This window comes from Lagopus leucura, unplaced genomic scaffold, assembly GCF_019238085.1.
Source record: "Lagopus leucura isolate 7727_CA_CO unplaced genomic scaffold, USGS_WTPT01 Super-Scaffold_73, whole genome shotgun sequence".
Lineage (NCBI taxonomy): Eukaryota > Metazoa > Chordata > Aves > Galliformes > Phasianidae > Lagopus > Lagopus leucura.
Window position 1 is genome coordinate 68,531,255 of NW_024962252.1, and position 17,363 is coordinate 68,548,617.

Here is a 17,363-nt window from a genome sequence, read left to right on the forward strand (position 1 = left end):
AGCCCTAATTTGTTAAGTTTTACGTAGTACTCATCCCATGCTTTCATACAGAATTACTTTAGCATATGAATTCATACAACGTACTTGAATTGTATATGCTGTATACATATGCTTATGCAGTCTTTTCTAACAAGTAAATCACATGTAACTAGGTATACATATAGCTTGACAAAACACTAAGAAGTCTTAAATATAAACTAACTGTACCAGGAAAAAAGAAGATCATTTGTCTTCCAGTTTCTTTAAAGATTCAAGTCTAATGAATGCTGGGCTTCATAGAAAAGTTTAAAAAACAAACTGTCTCTTATACTGTATACAAAAACCAGTATATGCTTTACAGGTGAAAAAAACATCCACTGCAGTAAGGAATATTGTTAGAATAACATGCAACATACTTGGCAAACAGCTTAAACTGGTGTAGTCTGCATCTTTTGAAGTGCCCTTTTTGTCGAAGTTCTGTCCATTTTTCTTTAGGTATTCAAACTTCCAGTTATTCCTTCAAAATTGTGATTTTTCACGAGAGTAAATTTCTTTTGAATACACAGAACAGTGCATAAGATGCATGAAAACAAAATTTTTACATGAATTTTGTGCATAGAGCAGACTATCCAACAAGTTTTAAATCATTCTTTCACTTGTAAATAAGTGAGCAAATCAGCCCCTGTGTAAGAACATACGTGGAAAAAAATGCAGTATTTCTAAAATTTAATTTTATTTACCAGTTGCCCAAAATGTACATGTAGACAATAAGTTTATTAACTTAATTAAGTACGAGTTTGGACTGGAAATGTTATTGATTCAAATTATAGTAAAAAAAAGATACATAAAATAAAAAACTTAATTAGGTAAAATAACTCATTAATATGTATTGAAAAATCATATAGCTCAGAAGAGCAGGGGCCTTCCAAAGCCTTTTGTTTTCAGGCTTGTTTTTTCTGTTTTTTTTTTTTTTTTCTATCCTCCTGCATCCCTTAGGCCTGAGGACACTTTGAAAAACAAAAAGCAGGCTTGTCGTCTGTGCCTTGACAGATATCACAGATAAGAGAGTTGGCATAATCTTGGCATACAAATAAAACAGGATGTGTTTAATAGGATATCTGAAGAAGCAACTTGGATTTTAAATCCTGTTCTGTGACTTGCTTCAGGATTGCCTTTTGAACAAATTGCAAAATTGAACAACATATTCTAATCTCATGTATTGACATAATAGTATTTTATTCATTGTGGGAATGAGTATACTAAAATGTGGTAATTTGATATAATTACAATAAGGTGATGGAGGGAGAATCCCTACCAGTAGAGATTAGAGTAATTCAGTAATTATGTAAAGTAACTATATTGTTCAAATACCATAGTTGGTTCCTTTGTAAAAGAAAAGTAGGAACAAAAACAATGGAAAACAAACTTATTTTGTTTAGATACTGAGGCTCAGTGTCTGTTAGCTATTTCATTGGTGAGGCTCTAGTAATCAAGAAAGTTCTGTATAGGTCTTAATATTATTTAATGTGTTAAAAGTTATGTTTTATTCCTTTTTTTTTTTTTTCTTCTTGTTTTAAAGCATAGCTTTACAAACACTGTCACTGCAAATTGTTTCATATAAGTAAAATGAAAACAGCTTAATCACACTTAGTGTATTTAAAGGTGAACCTAAGATGTTTTATCTTACATGGCACTAAATTGCAAACAGTAATTGTTCTTTGGTCTCTCAGCCATGACCTGACCTTCTGGCTAAGACAGAGTTGATACCTTTCTTGGCCACCATCTGTTCGTAATAAATACATATTTATATTTTAAAAGCAAAGAGATACTAGTGTACAAACAGTGCTGCTATGTGTTTTTCTGTTTTAAAAGCAAATAATGTTATTTCAAATTCACTTTTGATATACTGAGAATGAGTTTCCTTGTTTTTTGAGATGTGCTTTTGTTTGTTAATTGTGTGGATAAGTTCTAGTTTTGAAGATGTATCTGAGTTTGTATATAATGACTTTATTAAAAGGATTAATGCTATCCAGGTATGTCAGAAGAGTCAGAAACTCCTATGTGTGCAATCTGAGATGATCAGGTATACATTTGGTAAAAGCTGATATTTAAAACATTCTTTGAAAATGAATTTGTATCATTTAGGAAAGTTAAAGGAAATTATTTGTACATAATAAATAGTATTTTCCTCTTTTTTCCAGTATCTCTTTTCCTGTCTGTATCGCTCAGTAAGGACTAATTTAGAATATTGGTGCTTTTGTGGGAATACCTGTAATTGACTTTGGACACGAATATATCTTAAAATAAAAATAAAGAACCGAAGAGCAATGCAACCTTTTAAATTGAATAACTATTTTGTAAAATCATCCATCATGATGTGATTAACCCTAGGATTGAGGGTGCAAGGGGCAAGGAAGAAATATACCTCACGGTTTCTCAGCACGAAGACTGCATCTGTTCATCTGAGCCAGTATATTGTAAAGTAGCATAACCTACTGCCCTCTCTTTTTCTGTTTCAGCTCTCCCGTTGTGGTTGTGACTGTGATGAAATAAAATACTTAATGCTTTACCTTCTTAGGAACAAGCTTTTTAAAAAAAAAAAAAGAAAAAAAAGTGCATTGCCTTCACGGCAGTAAACAGTGTCCACACTAGGGGTTGTAGTAGCACAACTATATCAGAAAGAAGTCACGCCCTAACCTAAATAGCTGTTATCAGAAGAAAAAAATTGTAGCATGTTTGATACAGTAGGTCTTCACTTCTATGATACTTTTTCTGTGAATTTATAAGCACTGCATGGACTGATTTATGCCTTTGTTGTAGAAATCATTTTTCTGAAAATTTGAAGTCATTGTTTCCTCAGATTAGCTTCACTTATTCTTTTCTGCTCTGCATTTAAAAAAAAAAAAAAAGTCTACTGTTAATTGCTTCCTGTCTCTTTATAAGTCATTTTTATTTGGTTTAGAAAATCTTGCAAGCTTCGGAAAACAGTTTGTAGTCTTGGTTTATGTAATCCCAGCTAATTTGGGGATCTCTGTTAGAGTTCAGGAGTGTTTCACAACTGGTCTTCTTATAATAAAGCTCTGGAATATGTTAAATGCTACCACAGAAAATCAGTCCTGTAAATTTTCTTTAAAAATTTTCTTTTAAAATGAGGAAAACATTTTATGTAGGAATAAATCTTAGCCTTTAAGCTTAACCTACAAAAACAACAGGAGAACAACCTTTCAATACTGTATTTAAAATTCAAATGTAATTTGAAGCTGAGGATAGCAGAATTCTCTTGCATGCCTTGTAGGTGAAAGAACAAAAACCTCCAGAAATACTACACCAGAAAAACCCAAGATTTTTTTACGAGCTGTGGTATGTAAGTTTATGAGCCCAAATAAAAGATGATGGAGTCACTAATATGTGCAACCTATACGTGTGGAAAGAGTTATACATAAGAAAATTTTTCTGTTGTATGACAGAACCTAAATGATGTCTCCATACACTATAGACTGAATGACAATTTTGCAGACAAATAAAAATCTGGCAAAATTGCAGTCCAAAAGCATTTTGCCAAAAGGTATTTTGGGAATGTTTATCTCATTTGTCATAAATCCATGATTTATAGTAACCTAATTTAGACATTATAAATGGAGAGATTACTGACTGTCTTCATCAAAAATAAAACAGGCCAAGAATTTGGGTATATATTCTGGAAATGCGTGAAGTGTGTCCAATGCAAGACAAAATACAACCTCCCGAAGACACTGCTTCCCTCAGATGTCATCTTATGAATAGATATGAGCCATGCTTCAAAAGATGAAGTTTGTCACGGGCTGGGACATTCACAATATTACCAGATGTTTTGAAACCCAATAGGATTGCAAGGCTTAGTACTCTGGCGAGGATGGATTAGAATTGTGTGTCAGAATTTAGAGCTGTTACAAGATTGCTCATTTTTATACTGACTCCATTAGTTAAAAGATTCTCAGAAAGTTCTTTTTTTAAAAGGAATCTCTTGAGTTAGAAGTGTATTTGAATGCTGTTTGGCAGGGAGGAAAAGAATGAAAATATTACAGACACCTTGAAATTCTTAAGGTTAGATTTTTTTTGTTTGAAAACAATGGCCTTGAGAGTAAGAAAAACCCACAGAATTGCTATTGGACAAGAAAACCTCAAGAATGCGTGATAACCTTCTACCGTAACTAAAAGCCTTCTCATAAATCCTTCTTTTTGTTTTTTTTTTAATATTCCAAGTCCTAATCTCAAAATAGGTAAAGGAGAAGGGAGTAAAATGTTACTACTTTATGGCTTGCTTTGTTACAAATTTACAGGAGGAAAATATTTTTGTAACTGGGTTTAGTAGCTCAACTCATGATTTTTCGTGTAAAAATGTTGATCTGGAACTCAACTGCATTTTACAAAGGAAGTGTCTAATTAAAGTTACGAAATATCTGCTGTTCTTGCTGTGCTATAGTGTTGCTTTCATATGTCAACCATTCATTCCACAAGGATCACTGAGATCACCCTTCATTATACACTCTTAGTCCTGTTTTCATGAGAAAAATACCTGAGGCTGGGAATCCCAGTAGTAGATTTGTTTTATTATTATTTTACTTTATTTTTTGTACTGGTCTGCTTCTCTGAAGCAGCTGGCCTGCTAAAAAGAGTGAGATGAGCTTTTTCAGCCCATGTTACTTATCAGAATTTTATTTCTCATAGCTGCCAATGACCCAAGTAATCTTGATCCATGCTCTATCACCTAGAGTGGTGTTACCATGTTAACACGTGAAATTATTTATGTACATTAAACATTATTCAAAGTAGTAAAAGCATTGCACAGCTTTTGGTTTAAGTGTGCATATACTTAATGCTTACAGAAATGTTTTCTCAATTCTTTTTCTTCTTAGACTAGAATAACAGTGACTTTATCAATAGTCATTGTGTTAACAATCTGCTCTGAAGTAAAATAATGTTAAAGTCCCTGACTATCACTTTTCTATTGTCACTGTGTAGCTTTTGTTAATGCTATCGAGGAAGAGATAATCCCACATCAGTCACATGGAAGATGTGTTTGAAAGGATAAATGAAGTTATTTTTGTCCCCTCCTGTTTCTCCACAGTGAAGGTGTAATCGTCCCATTTGTGTTTCTTATATGTACCCTGCTTTTCTGACAATTTCTTTTCAATGAGCAAACCATCTTCTCCCCACCAACCCTCAACACCCACAGCTGCAGTCCATTTAAAAATACACCTTGTTCCCCTATGGTACAAAATCATTTTCTTATCTCTACTCGTGGCTGCTGAGATAATCTCTATTACGGCAGCGTTGTCTGTTAAAATGTTGCAGTAGTAATCTCCAAGGGTTTGAAAGTTTTGTTCCTGAAATAGCATTGTGGTTCAAATATTTTCAAGAAAATAATGTGGTAAAATCCTTGTGTAAGATATTTATTCCTTCCTGTTTTGCAAGGTATTTATCCACAGTATGCAGGGGCCATGTTGTTCTTTGAAAGTTTGCACAAGGACAGACATGTTAAAGTGCTGCTTAATTTAAAAATGGTGCGTGCATATTCATAAATATGTACTTAGCAACACAGATCTTGTCTTTCATTTTTTTTCTTGCCCCAGCTGCACATAACTAACAGTTACAAATAGGAAGTTTGCTTTCATTAGATTTAAAAATGTCTTTGAGATCATCCCACCTCCATACTATTCCCTGTTCTTTCTCTGCCTCTCTTCTAGCGAGCTGCAGACCCTCATCTCTGTTAATTCTTGATCATTTTGCAAGCAGAAGGTTTGCTCCTGGCTTTTGCATAGGTGATGGCTCTGGTCTTGAAGTTTTGCCCTTTATTATGTTGAAAAGCCACACTACTGCCAGATGCCATTATGTTTCTTTGCACTTTAAGTGGTAACGTGGCCACAAAACTACATGCACCTGAGGACTGCAAGACTTCCACTAGATAAGGCTAGAATAATTAATATCTGTCCAACAAATTGCAGTCTCTAATATTATCTAGATTAAACCCTTGCTTTTCTCTCTGGTGTTTGGAGGTCCATAGATTTGTGAACTGTTGGTGGGGAAAAGGAACTCTGTGTGTTTATTGGAGATACCTCTGTGCTTCTGCTCACGTTTGTCACCTTTCACCGTCAATACATGAGTGAGTCCTCAATTTCATTCCTAACTTGAGATTTATGTTTTGGACTAAATGATTTGTGGAAATTTGGATTGTTCTGTGTTTGTAGAGAATTGACTCTAGTTTGAAGAGGTGATCTTTGTGGACTCTTTTAAGCCTTGCTCATGTATTTATTGTAATTCATTGGTACACTGTCACAGGCTTTTAATCTCAAATATACTTCCAGAAAGGAATTTTCTCCTTTAAAACCAGATTTAGTTTTCAAAACTACGTTGTATTCTAAAGCAGATTTAAATAGGAAACAGCAGTAATTCACATAGGATTCAAAAGGGAGAAAAACATTGTTGGGACCTAGCGGAGGTTAACCTTGTGATGGCCCTAAGTCACGTTATGAAGTTGGATAGCTCTTCAGGTGCAATATGCTGTGTCAGATGGCCATGCCTGGGAGGTCTGAGGTTTAGGGACTGATCAGAACGTAGTTTTGCTTGATTGATATCAAGATTAGGATAGAAATGACTGCAAGTGACCCCTGCTGAGTATGGGCTGCTAGTTTTCTCCAAGTAAAATACCTTGGAATCTTGCTGCTAAAAGTTTGCTCTTTCTTGTAACTTAAAAAAGAGGAAAAGAAACTGTGTGAGGTAATTCTGTTTTTGATTAATTTGTATATACATGAGTAAAGAAGGCAACATTGGTTGAGATAAGTTCTAAACAATGCAGAAATTCCTTGTTGCTGTCATATAGAATGGTTAAGTGCACTTGAATTACAATACTGATGGTATCTCTTAAAAGGAGCTTAATTTTAGCCTTACTCCTATACGCTAATTTCATTGTGTTGAAAAGCCATTTTAGTAAGTGAAACAGAACATGGGAGCTTCAGGGCCTGTAAAGTTTTACTATATATTAATTTGAAACATATTTGATTTTATAGTTGTTGATTGCCTTTTGGTGCAAATGCTGACAACCATAGTGTTTATATTTCACTTTCTGTTACTGTGTCTTCATTCTTCTATTTCTTGGTTCTATTTTATGTCTTTTAATGTGTTAAAATGAAGGGAATGAAATAGGAAACAAAGAAAAGAAAGTACTGCAAATTTGTGGAAATATCTTTCCCTCCAAAATTACAGTGCTGCAGAATTTGTGTTATGGCATAGTTAGTGCAGAATTGATTTTTTTTTAGGTTATACTGTGTGATTTCGTACATGGTACGTAAGAATACTGGCATAACAGTGAATGTCATAAATCAATTATTAGCTCATTTGGTTTTAATGTATTTTTTATTTGCTAAAAGGCTTCTCAAGTTGTTTTTACATTTTAATAGAGTATGAGTCTTTACCACAGTTTAATCATTCTCATTTATTGAATATAAAAAACAGCATTTGTCTTTTCTGTCAGCTTTGCTGCTATTTAAAATTCTGTGGAAAAACATCTGCTGGTTTAGAATTTTAAGTTCCATTTTTCTGCATACAATAGAATCAGCATCAGTACGAAAAGAATTAAGCAATTATTTTAATCTTCAATTTGGCTTGTTTTCAATCAAATTACTTCATTATTTAATTTTATCACTCTGTGGAGTTAAAGAGATGTCTAGTTAATTAAAAAATATGTTTTTACAAATACATGAGTATTCATAGGTGCAGATAATTTCAGATTATTAATGGGGAGAATATATGAAGATTCATCCAGTGTTTGAGAAAGTCTCCTTTATTGCCTTTTTAGTAAGATGTATTAATGTCACTGAAAGAGCATCTCCAGTGCTATCCTAAAATGCATTGTGAAAATCAGAAGACAGTTTGTAAACACCTCATGAACTAATGAATGAGAAGAGGAATGCTTAGAATTCCAACTGTTTCAAGAAACTAGAAAGTACTACATGCTGCAAACGTAAAATAGCTCAGATACTGAAAAAATATATATATGGGTATGTGTAAAAATTTTTACTGTGGTGTTATTTCCTCAGTGTGTTAATTATTGTTAAATAAAACTTCCTTCTTTCAACTGAATTGGAGAGGAATGCAGAGTGGTGTTAACGTGCTCCTCTTACTACTTACTACTGTTGTTTCTCTTGCTGAGGTTCAGGCTGCCATCTTTCAATGGCAGAGTGCCTTTTCATACTTCTAAAAGTCTAGGCAGTGCAAAACAGATCAAATAATACTTTTAAAATTATATGCAGAAGTAATAAGATTATTAAAGTTGGGGAGTTAGGCACCAGGAGTTGCCTGCTGCAATGTTCCAAGCTTAATGTAGTCTTGTTGTACGTATACGTTATGATAATTCTGTTTCTTGTCATACTGAAAATCTGTTTCAGCTTTTCTTATACTCAGGATTGTCATCTGTCTCTTTTCAATTCTGTACTCCATCTCTTGTCTCTCACGTACATTGAAAAGTTAACTATTTTGAAGAAATATTATCTGATCATGTAAAAAGCTGATAGTAAGTGATAGGCTCTGAGGGATCAAATTAATGCTGCATGAGAAGTGGAGTTGTCAATAAAATACTTTAGTTGGTGGTTTGGTCCTGCTTCTCCCTACAGTTATGCTAAGGCCTGGATAGCAGCTACAGAACTGCTTGCAGCTTGCCAGTAGAAAAAATAAGTACTAAAAGTAACGCAAAAACTAGCCTGTATCTGACTAGTTTTGGAAAGGTTCCTAGGAGGTACAGTGAAGAAAACTCATTGATTATGGAGTTTTTCTGTGTTTTGAATTCTGATTACAATGTGATGAACTTGACTTGTGATATTTCTATTCAGAGTTATGCATTTTTGACTCTGACATTATTTGCGGGAGAGGGGAAGTTTTGTTTTTATTGATGTACGAAGAGATCTCGGGTTCAGAGGCTTTGTTTTTTTCAAGCCATTGTCTGAGTTCCTAAACTGAAGAAACATCTAGCATCTGGAACTGGGCTGTGAGTTTTCACATAATAATGCTTGGCTTCTTACCAAGTTGTTTTTAATAACTGTTTCTTAAGAATTATTTAGTTAATGTCTCTAAAGTATGCCTGGGTCAGACACCTCTGATTTGTGACTTGCTTGTCAGCATGTCCTCTTGGGTGACAGTAGTTTTCTCCTGTCCTTTTCTTCTGAGATTGTCTGCTAGTTCTGCTGTGGCCACTTGCAGGTTAGAATTCCTGTTCCCTCTCATTACTTGCATTGTGATGACATCTAAATGCTGGTATTTAAAATATATTTGTGTGTACATACACACAAACACATGTATATGTCCCTGTATGTGTGTGGAAAGAAGCATCTGATTTGGAATGTTGCAGTTATTAATGAAAGGAGTGGAAGTAAAATTGGTCTTGACAACCTGTGTTTGCTTCCCTGTTACTTCTTATGGAAGTCATAAGCTCCCTTTGAGTCCTTAAAGATCCTGTTACGGATTGTTGATTGAGAATTCATTTCTTTGAGTATGAATGCATATCCATGACAGCTGAGAGCTGTGGACAAATTTTAGGGTTCAGAACTGAAGGTTCAACATCTGGCTGATAGAACATGTTCACCAGGGGTTATTCTGCTCTGAAGTTGCTTTCTTCTGTAGGTCTCTGTCAAAAGCTGAGTGAGGTCGTTTAACTCGAGGGAGTGGTGAAAAGCCCTTCTGTTTACTGAGACATTTCCCTGTTGTAGTGGCGGTGAAGTGTACTGATGTTCACAAATGTGGTTATTCTTTCTCAAATGTACTTAATTGATTCTTTTCAACTAATTCATATTATTGTGTTTGGGTTTTTTTTGAAAGAAATTTTTAAAGCAAATCTTAATGGTGTAATGGGTTGTTACAGTCTTTGAAGGGGAAGAAGTCTAATGATCTTGCAAATAGTCTCACTCACTTTGTATTCAATATTGAAATTACTGATTTAGTTTGGGAGATATCCTATATCATACAGGTGACATTCAAATTCTAATCAAAACATCACAGAATCACAGAATACCAAGGTTGGAAAAGACATACTTCATGAACCTTTGTTGACTGGTAAAAAGAACATCATGAAACCTATTCCTGGATGGAGAAATTGTGTTTATCTGCAACATCATAACATACTGGAAGAGATTTGAGTTAACATTTTCACAAGAGGAACAGAGACAACATTATTACAAAGATGCTTCAAGTGCAAATATTGGCACCGGATTACATTAATTTGTTCTTGTAGTTGTTTGAATGAATAATTTAATTAACTGAAGAAGATACTAAGGCTTGTCTACATGAGAAAGCTATGACAAAATAAGTTATGTTATTGAAGTATAATAGCTATTCAGCACTGACTCTTTACATGAGCAGTTTTATTCTGTACTGCAAATGTCCTTTCACAATTTAGATGACTTAAAAATATGCAAGTTCTCTCTAGCTCCAACAGTGAATTAATATTTATGTAGGGAGTTTATGTAAGATAGCTACTACCTTAAAAAACATATATTGTTATTCTGTGCTACACTGCCATCATTAAAACATCGTTACAACCAAGTATTGCATTATATTTCAAATGTATTCCTGCAGGTACTTGTATGTTATACAAGGTCTCTATTCTGAGAATGTTTACAAAAATGTTTCACGTGTTGATACTATGATTAAGTTGGCATTAGTTTGTCCAGGGTTTTTCACTGCAATCAAAGATGTTGGTCATACAACTTTGCTGCATGTGTGATAAATTAATGTACTCATTACCTAAATCAGGTTTACTTTCTTGGTTTAGTTGATATATAGAGACTTACAACGTAAAGAATATGGCAGCATTAATCATGACCAGTGTTTAGGATTCAGTCATAAATAACTTGTTTTATAGCAGCAAAATCACTGAAATACCTTTATTCTCTTAGCCTGATATTTTAAGAGTATGATGAGAGCTTAAGTCCCCTGCATTGTTATGTATGTAATAGATAGGGTAGGTAACTAGGTAAACAAGGAGATATCCTATGTCCAGTAGCATCTAAGCACGGTCACTTCTGCTTTCTGGCTTTCTGATGTAGTGAGTTACAGATGCAAATATGGAAGCATTCACATGAGAAAATAAGAAAATGATAGTAACGTGGATCTCTTAAATATGCAAAGGCAGTAATATTGTGTATTAATACATTTTTGGTATTTGTATGATATGCATTTTGACTTTCCATGAGAATATAGCATCAAATATTTTAATTTACTTGTTTTGCAGCTTTTATATTCATATTACTTTTGTTCTAAAGCAAAAATACATGTTATTTTTCAGGAGTTTTTATCACATTAAGATTTGCTATCTTCTAATGTTTTTCCATGCATTTCTTAAATAAACTTTCTATGGTTCTACAATTTTCTAAGAAAATAGAAAAACTGGGATTAGAGCTGAATGGAAACAAGCAGCGTTTGGAACAAGCCCAGCAGGATGTGGCAGGAGCCAGAGAGGACTGCCTAAAACTGACAGAACTGCTGAGTAAATCTGAGCACCAACTGCACCTCACCAGGTACCCCTTATCCTATTACATGCTATAGTACCAATTTCATTCTCCTAATGTTTTTGCCACAGGCTTTCCCCACAGCTGATAGCTGCAGTCATTGCATGGGCAGCCCCCCAGACATATTAAAAGTGGAGACTTGAATGACTGAGTTATGAACTATAAGCAGCTAAAAATTAATTACTAGTGTGAAGCAAAGGCAATGTTTAACTCCAGTGGTGAGGTATCATACTCGTACCCTTTCCAGCTCTTTTTCCTGCCTGCAGCTACTTTCTTGTTCCTGTGTTTGGTGGGACAAGAATACTTTAAAATGTCATTTCAGACTGTAATGTACAGCAGCACCCTTAAGCGAAGGAATTTGCAGATTAACAATGTGAAGTTTATGCAGGTGAATGACCAGGAACATATAAATGTATCTAATCATGCTAAGCTTCCTTGAAGATTAAACAATCAAAAGGTAATATTGCTGTCTACGCCTAGGAGAGAAACTCAAGAATGTGTAGAGGGTGTTGAAGTCACCTGTTCAGTGGTATGTGATGTTATTCATTACACGTTTCTAGAAAATAACAGAAGATTATCCTGCCAGTAAGTCATTTCAGCTTGAGTTAATTTTTTTTCCCTTTTGTCACACACAGCATTATTGTCTTACTGTTGGAAGGTTTTGGTTGTGTATGTGTTTGGCTTTTTCTAACTCCTCCCCTCTTGTCACCTGAAAACTGAGTATCTGGATAGAAATCTGAAGACTTTTACTCAGTCCTTAATCAAAAAGTTGAGTTAATTTAAATTTTACATGGGAGGGGAAAAAACCCTCAGATTTTTATCACTTAACAGACTGTCTGTATGTTCATCCAAGTCTTGTACTCTTTGGGTTTATGAGAATTCTGCCATTGAGTAAATGGAAATAAAATAGAGCTTCATCTAAACTATTAAATTCAATGAATCAATTTTTTATTCAGCTCCATTTCTGTGTAATTCAGAGCACGGTAGTTTAACAGATGGAAGAAAGTACCACTCTAACAGCCTGTATTTAGAGAAAAAATATGCTAGAGGTTAATGAACTTGAAAAAAGTTTTGGGTGAGTTGTTAAGATATCTAAAGTTTTGATTTAGCAGAACTTTATTAATAATGATTTGTTGTGATAGTTAACCAAATGGCTTACCACGCTCCTTTTAGCACAGGGCTGATTATATGCAATAAAACTCTGGATATCTTGGAGGAAGTCTGATAGCCAATGAATTTTTGTGAAAATACATGGCTTGTGTAAATCAGCACTATTTAGTGCTTTTACATAGTGTGGCACCTCTGGGAAGGTGTAACATACAGATGACTTAGATATCTTTACAGTCTATGGTGTCAAACTCAGGAATTCTGTGAGCTGCAAATCAGTGGAGCCTGGGAGCAGTGTTTGGGGCAAGTAATGACCTATGCTGGCCCTGTTCTTACAGTCTTTAGTAGACATCTGCTTTTATCTGCTTTTTGAGACAGGCAGTGAATTAGTACAGCTTCTTTGTTTGACTGAGTGTGGCCACTCTTCTGAGATGTCCTAATCTTTGATAATTTTTTATACATCATGTTTATATTATGTTTTCTGATTGTAAGTGTACGTTTTAGGTATGGACATGTTTCTATGCTGGCATATGATCATAAGATGTGTACATTAATGCTTGGGAAATCGAGTTACATGAAGGAAAAATATTTGAATCAAATTCTATAATACTGCTTAGGTTTTTTTAATATTCTCTTTATCTTCTTTCCGGGAATACAGTAGGTGATGCTAATGTCACAAGTGGTGGTTGAAGGATGAGATATATATTGCTTCTGAACTATTACCCCCTGGTCCCTCCATAGCTATATTGGTAGCACAGGGTTAGAGATGTTTTCATGCTGTCTTCTGTTTTCCCCAAGTCACAGTGGAAAAGATACCCAACTCAAGTTGCATTTTTCCTCAGCCTGTACTCTCCTTCTCAGATCACTTCTGGTGGAACAAGCTTACTGTACTAGTGAAGGGTCAAGATTTACATGTCTCTAATGGCATTACAGTTCTGTGTTGTAAAGGCCATTGTGTTTTTAATGTGTGGTACATCCATAGTTGTCATGTGGACTTGATTCACTTGCAGTCTGTCCTCCATTCTTTATTCCCTTCACCTGAAAGGGCAGTTGTGCCAGAGATAATACTCATTTGAAGGGTAGTGGTAATTGCAATCCTATGGGGCTTGTGGAACTGTTCACTGGCATTTGCCAAGGAGAACAGATTTTAAGCTCTAGAGTCCTCCCTGTGGGAGGTCGCTACAGAAATTGCACTGATTCAGTGCATCTCTTGGGTATTCTGGCCTTGGCCTCGTCTTACTGATTTCCCTGTTTTCAGGACAGAACCAGCTGGTCAACTGCAAGTCTCCTCTAAAAGCTGAACTTGAGGGAGTCCCGTACTGCTGTTATATCGTTGTGGATGATGTTTCTGTTGCCTTGCATGAACATTCTTTGTTCTGGCAAAAATTATATATAGCTGAGGAGTTACAGAAAGAATTTTTTGCTTTGTATCACTTAGTAAATTACTAATCAAGAAAGCTCTTTACTAATCCACTGATTCTAAGCTTGGATATTGTAAATAAATAGAATAATAAAATGAATACGAGAGCTTTAGATTTTAGGATATAAACATGAGACAATAAAGATCATATGAATGGATTAAATGAGAAAGAGCATACAAACTATGTCTTAGTGAGGAAAAAAAGTGCTCTGCAGAGCTGTACTCTTGTTCAGGAGTCCCACTTCTTTTCTTGCATCCCAGTTTTCAAACCCCGTTGATTGATTAACTGCTAAACAGCTTCTACGTTAACAAAATGTACTTGTTAAAAAAATCAAGGAAGAGGTTACAATTAGCTATTCTAAACCATTGCACAGAGTTTAAATTTGCCTTTTCCTGTCACCTTTGTTTCTGGAGCAATATGTTGCTTAGAAATCTTTGCTATTAACATGCCTTCCTACTATTGAATCTAGTTAGTAATTCTAACATGTATGTTTTCAAATAACTGGGAAAATATGGAACCTTTGAATGCAGTTTCAGTTGTCAGTTGTAATTTTGTAGATATCACCGTGTTACGAATCTGACCATACTTGCATAACTTTTCTGTAGTTTTGTTAACCCTACTTTTGACTTTTGTATTTACTTACAGTAGTTTCCTTAGTAGAAAAATCTTCTGAATTTACTTCTAAAGCCAATTTTAAGTTCTTACTTTGACATGGTTGGGTCTTGCTGATTAAGCTTATCTGAATCTGTTCCTCCAGGCGTATAAAACATACAGATCTATTGTTCTTGGCTCATGAGAGAGTGATTGTTAAAAATCATGTTGGTATGCTAGTGGAAAAGATCACATGAAAGATGCAAGACCCTAACGGCTTGCAAAGATTTTAGCATGTCATCTAATTTAATAAAAACTTTCACTATTCCAGTGTAATGCAATCATCATTAAAAAGCCTTTCCTCTTTTTGTTACAAAACAAGTCAGAATTTATTACTTGCTTTGGTTTGTCAGATGTAGTTCTTCTTTTCATATGCCAGAACAGTTAAATCTTAAGAGTTGGAGGAATCACAGAATTTCAAAATTGAGCTTTTTCGGTGTCATCATGTGTTTTCTCAGACGTGGACATAGGTAGAGGGCTCAAGCTATGCTTGGATGTAATGCCATCTAAAATTGAACGGGAGATGCAATTGAATAGAATTGGAGCAGATTTTTTATTTATTATTTACTATCATTGTTTGCATATAGAAAATGTTACAAATGGTACTGAATGGTTTCTAGGTGAAGAAAAGTTTCTTACTCAGATAACTGAGCTTCTCTGTTCAGTTAAATGTGATGTGTCAGGGTAAATGAATGCCTGTTCCACTTCCTTGAACAATAAAGGTGGACAAGGGGATGTTGTTTTTCTTCTTTTCAGTTATGTGATATTTCTTTTCTCCCTCATTTTCACAAATCAGATGTTATCTAGAAAGCAGTGTATCAGAGACTGTGGTATTCGGGACTAAAGTGGATTTCAGTAGTGCCTTCTATGCGCAGATCTGCCTAGCAGCCTTTTGTTAATTTCAACAACACCATTAACTCTAATTGTAGTGCATGTATAATAAATAAAGCACATAAATCTATCATTCCACATCCAGGTTCCTGTGGCATTATCTAGTCACAACTTTGCTGTTCTGCTCTGTGATGTCACCAGCATTCCTTATTAGAATTGTTAGAATTGATGTGTACCTGCACATCAGATTTCCCATTTAATCTATACTATTAAATCCTAAAATATAAATTAACTTCTTGATTTGTAGGATTTAGTTCTACATAGTCAGCAAGGTACTTGCACAATGCCTGATATTATCTGTTGCGTTTGGGTGTTTGTTGTTGTTTCAATTTTTTTTCTAGGAGACAGTAGTTAGCAGCACACTTTCTCCAACAGTTTTAGCACATCACAAAGAGTCCATTGACTCTGCTGGAAAGAAGATAACAGTCAAAGAAATGTTGTTGCTAATATTAAATGACTGAGATACTGTTTTATGTTCCCAGAGTGGCTGACTGACGAAAGGATCAATAGCACTTATACTGGGGAGGAGGGAAAGGGGAAAAGCAGAAATGAAGTGTAAGCAGTGATTGATTTCAATTTTTTTTTTTTTTATATTTGCTAATTTTACATAAAAACCATTATTTTAAGATGCAGGGGGGAATGGTAACACGAAACAACTCCGGTAACTAATAAACTTTTTAGATCTTGCTTCGTATGTTTACTTTTCATTAAATTTAGGGACGGTTGCAACTGTGTTGTTGCGATTCAGTCAACATTTATTTCTATCTGTTTTTCATATACAAAGGCATTGGGATGCCAGAAAATAAACTGTTAACGGAGAATTAACTTCTTTGGCATGCTTTCATACTTGTCTTCCAAATTAAAGAAAATGAAATGGGCAGAAGCAGAGTGTAGATTACCTCCTTTTTGTCAAAAATGGTGGGAATTTGAAAATTAATAATAAAAAAGGGAACAGATGCAGTAACATGCCAGAGGGAGATTAATGTGGAGAGTAAAATCTGTGAGCAACAAAACTGAAGCAAACTGAATCAGTGGGAGGTGGTTGTACAATCAAAATCAGGATAAAAGAGAAATTACAAACAACCCTGCACTTGTCAAAGTAGTAGTAATGAAATCCTGACTCTGCCAGCAGCGAGAACCTGTGTTAGCACTTTGGGGTAAGGCCGGGAGCCGGGTGCCAGGTAGGAGGGCAGCGCGAGGCTGCTGGGCAGCAGCCATCGCGTGTAGAACAGATGGCAGGGAAAGCTGGCCGGGGAGGGGCTCCTTAGCAGAACTAATCAGACAGTAACAGATAGGGCAGCTGGGAGGACTGACCACCGAGAGGCAAGCGGCGGGGTAGCCGCAGCCTTCCGCGATGTGTGCAGTGGTGTGCCCGTTGGTCCGAGATAAGACCTTGCAATGTCTTTCTAGGCAGAAGCTGCACAAACTTCGGGGCGAATAGAGCGCCTGGCCGCCGCTTGCGCTGATGGGAGACATGAGCTGGCTGCCTGGCCTTGTGCAGCCTCCTGAGCCTCCGGCCCAGCCCCGCGAGGTGCATCTGGCTGCCTGTGCCCTGCACAAGTGTTGTTTGCTCTCCCCCTGTCCCACAATATAAGGATGCGTGGGGTTGCGTTTTGTTGTGGTGGCACGTTAAATATAGTACTTGGAGATTTGTAGAAATGCAGAAGCATTTGGACCTGGGGACTGATCCAGCAAAATGATGAGAAAACTCTGCTTCTTATTGAAATGGGAAAGAGCTGTAGGTCAGCAGCTTCCCACAGGGCTGGGCCCCATTGATCGG

At 35.6% G+C, this 17,363-nt stretch overlaps 1 protein-coding gene across 2 annotated transcripts in view; it reads left to right on the forward strand.

Moving 5' to 3' along the window:
* The window catches only part of SDCCAG8 (SHH signaling and ciliogenesis regulator SDCCAG8), a 100,315-nt gene that overhangs the window by 25,825 nt on the left and 57,127 nt on the right, over positions 1-17,363 (forward strand). For both annotated transcript variants that reach the window (XM_042862196.1, XM_042862197.1), the window contains one exon: positions 11,380-11,522. In XM_042862196.1, the coding sequence (XP_042718130.1) occupies positions 11,380-11,522 (143 nt within the window). The remainder of the gene's footprint in view (positions 1-11,379; positions 11,523-17,363) is intronic.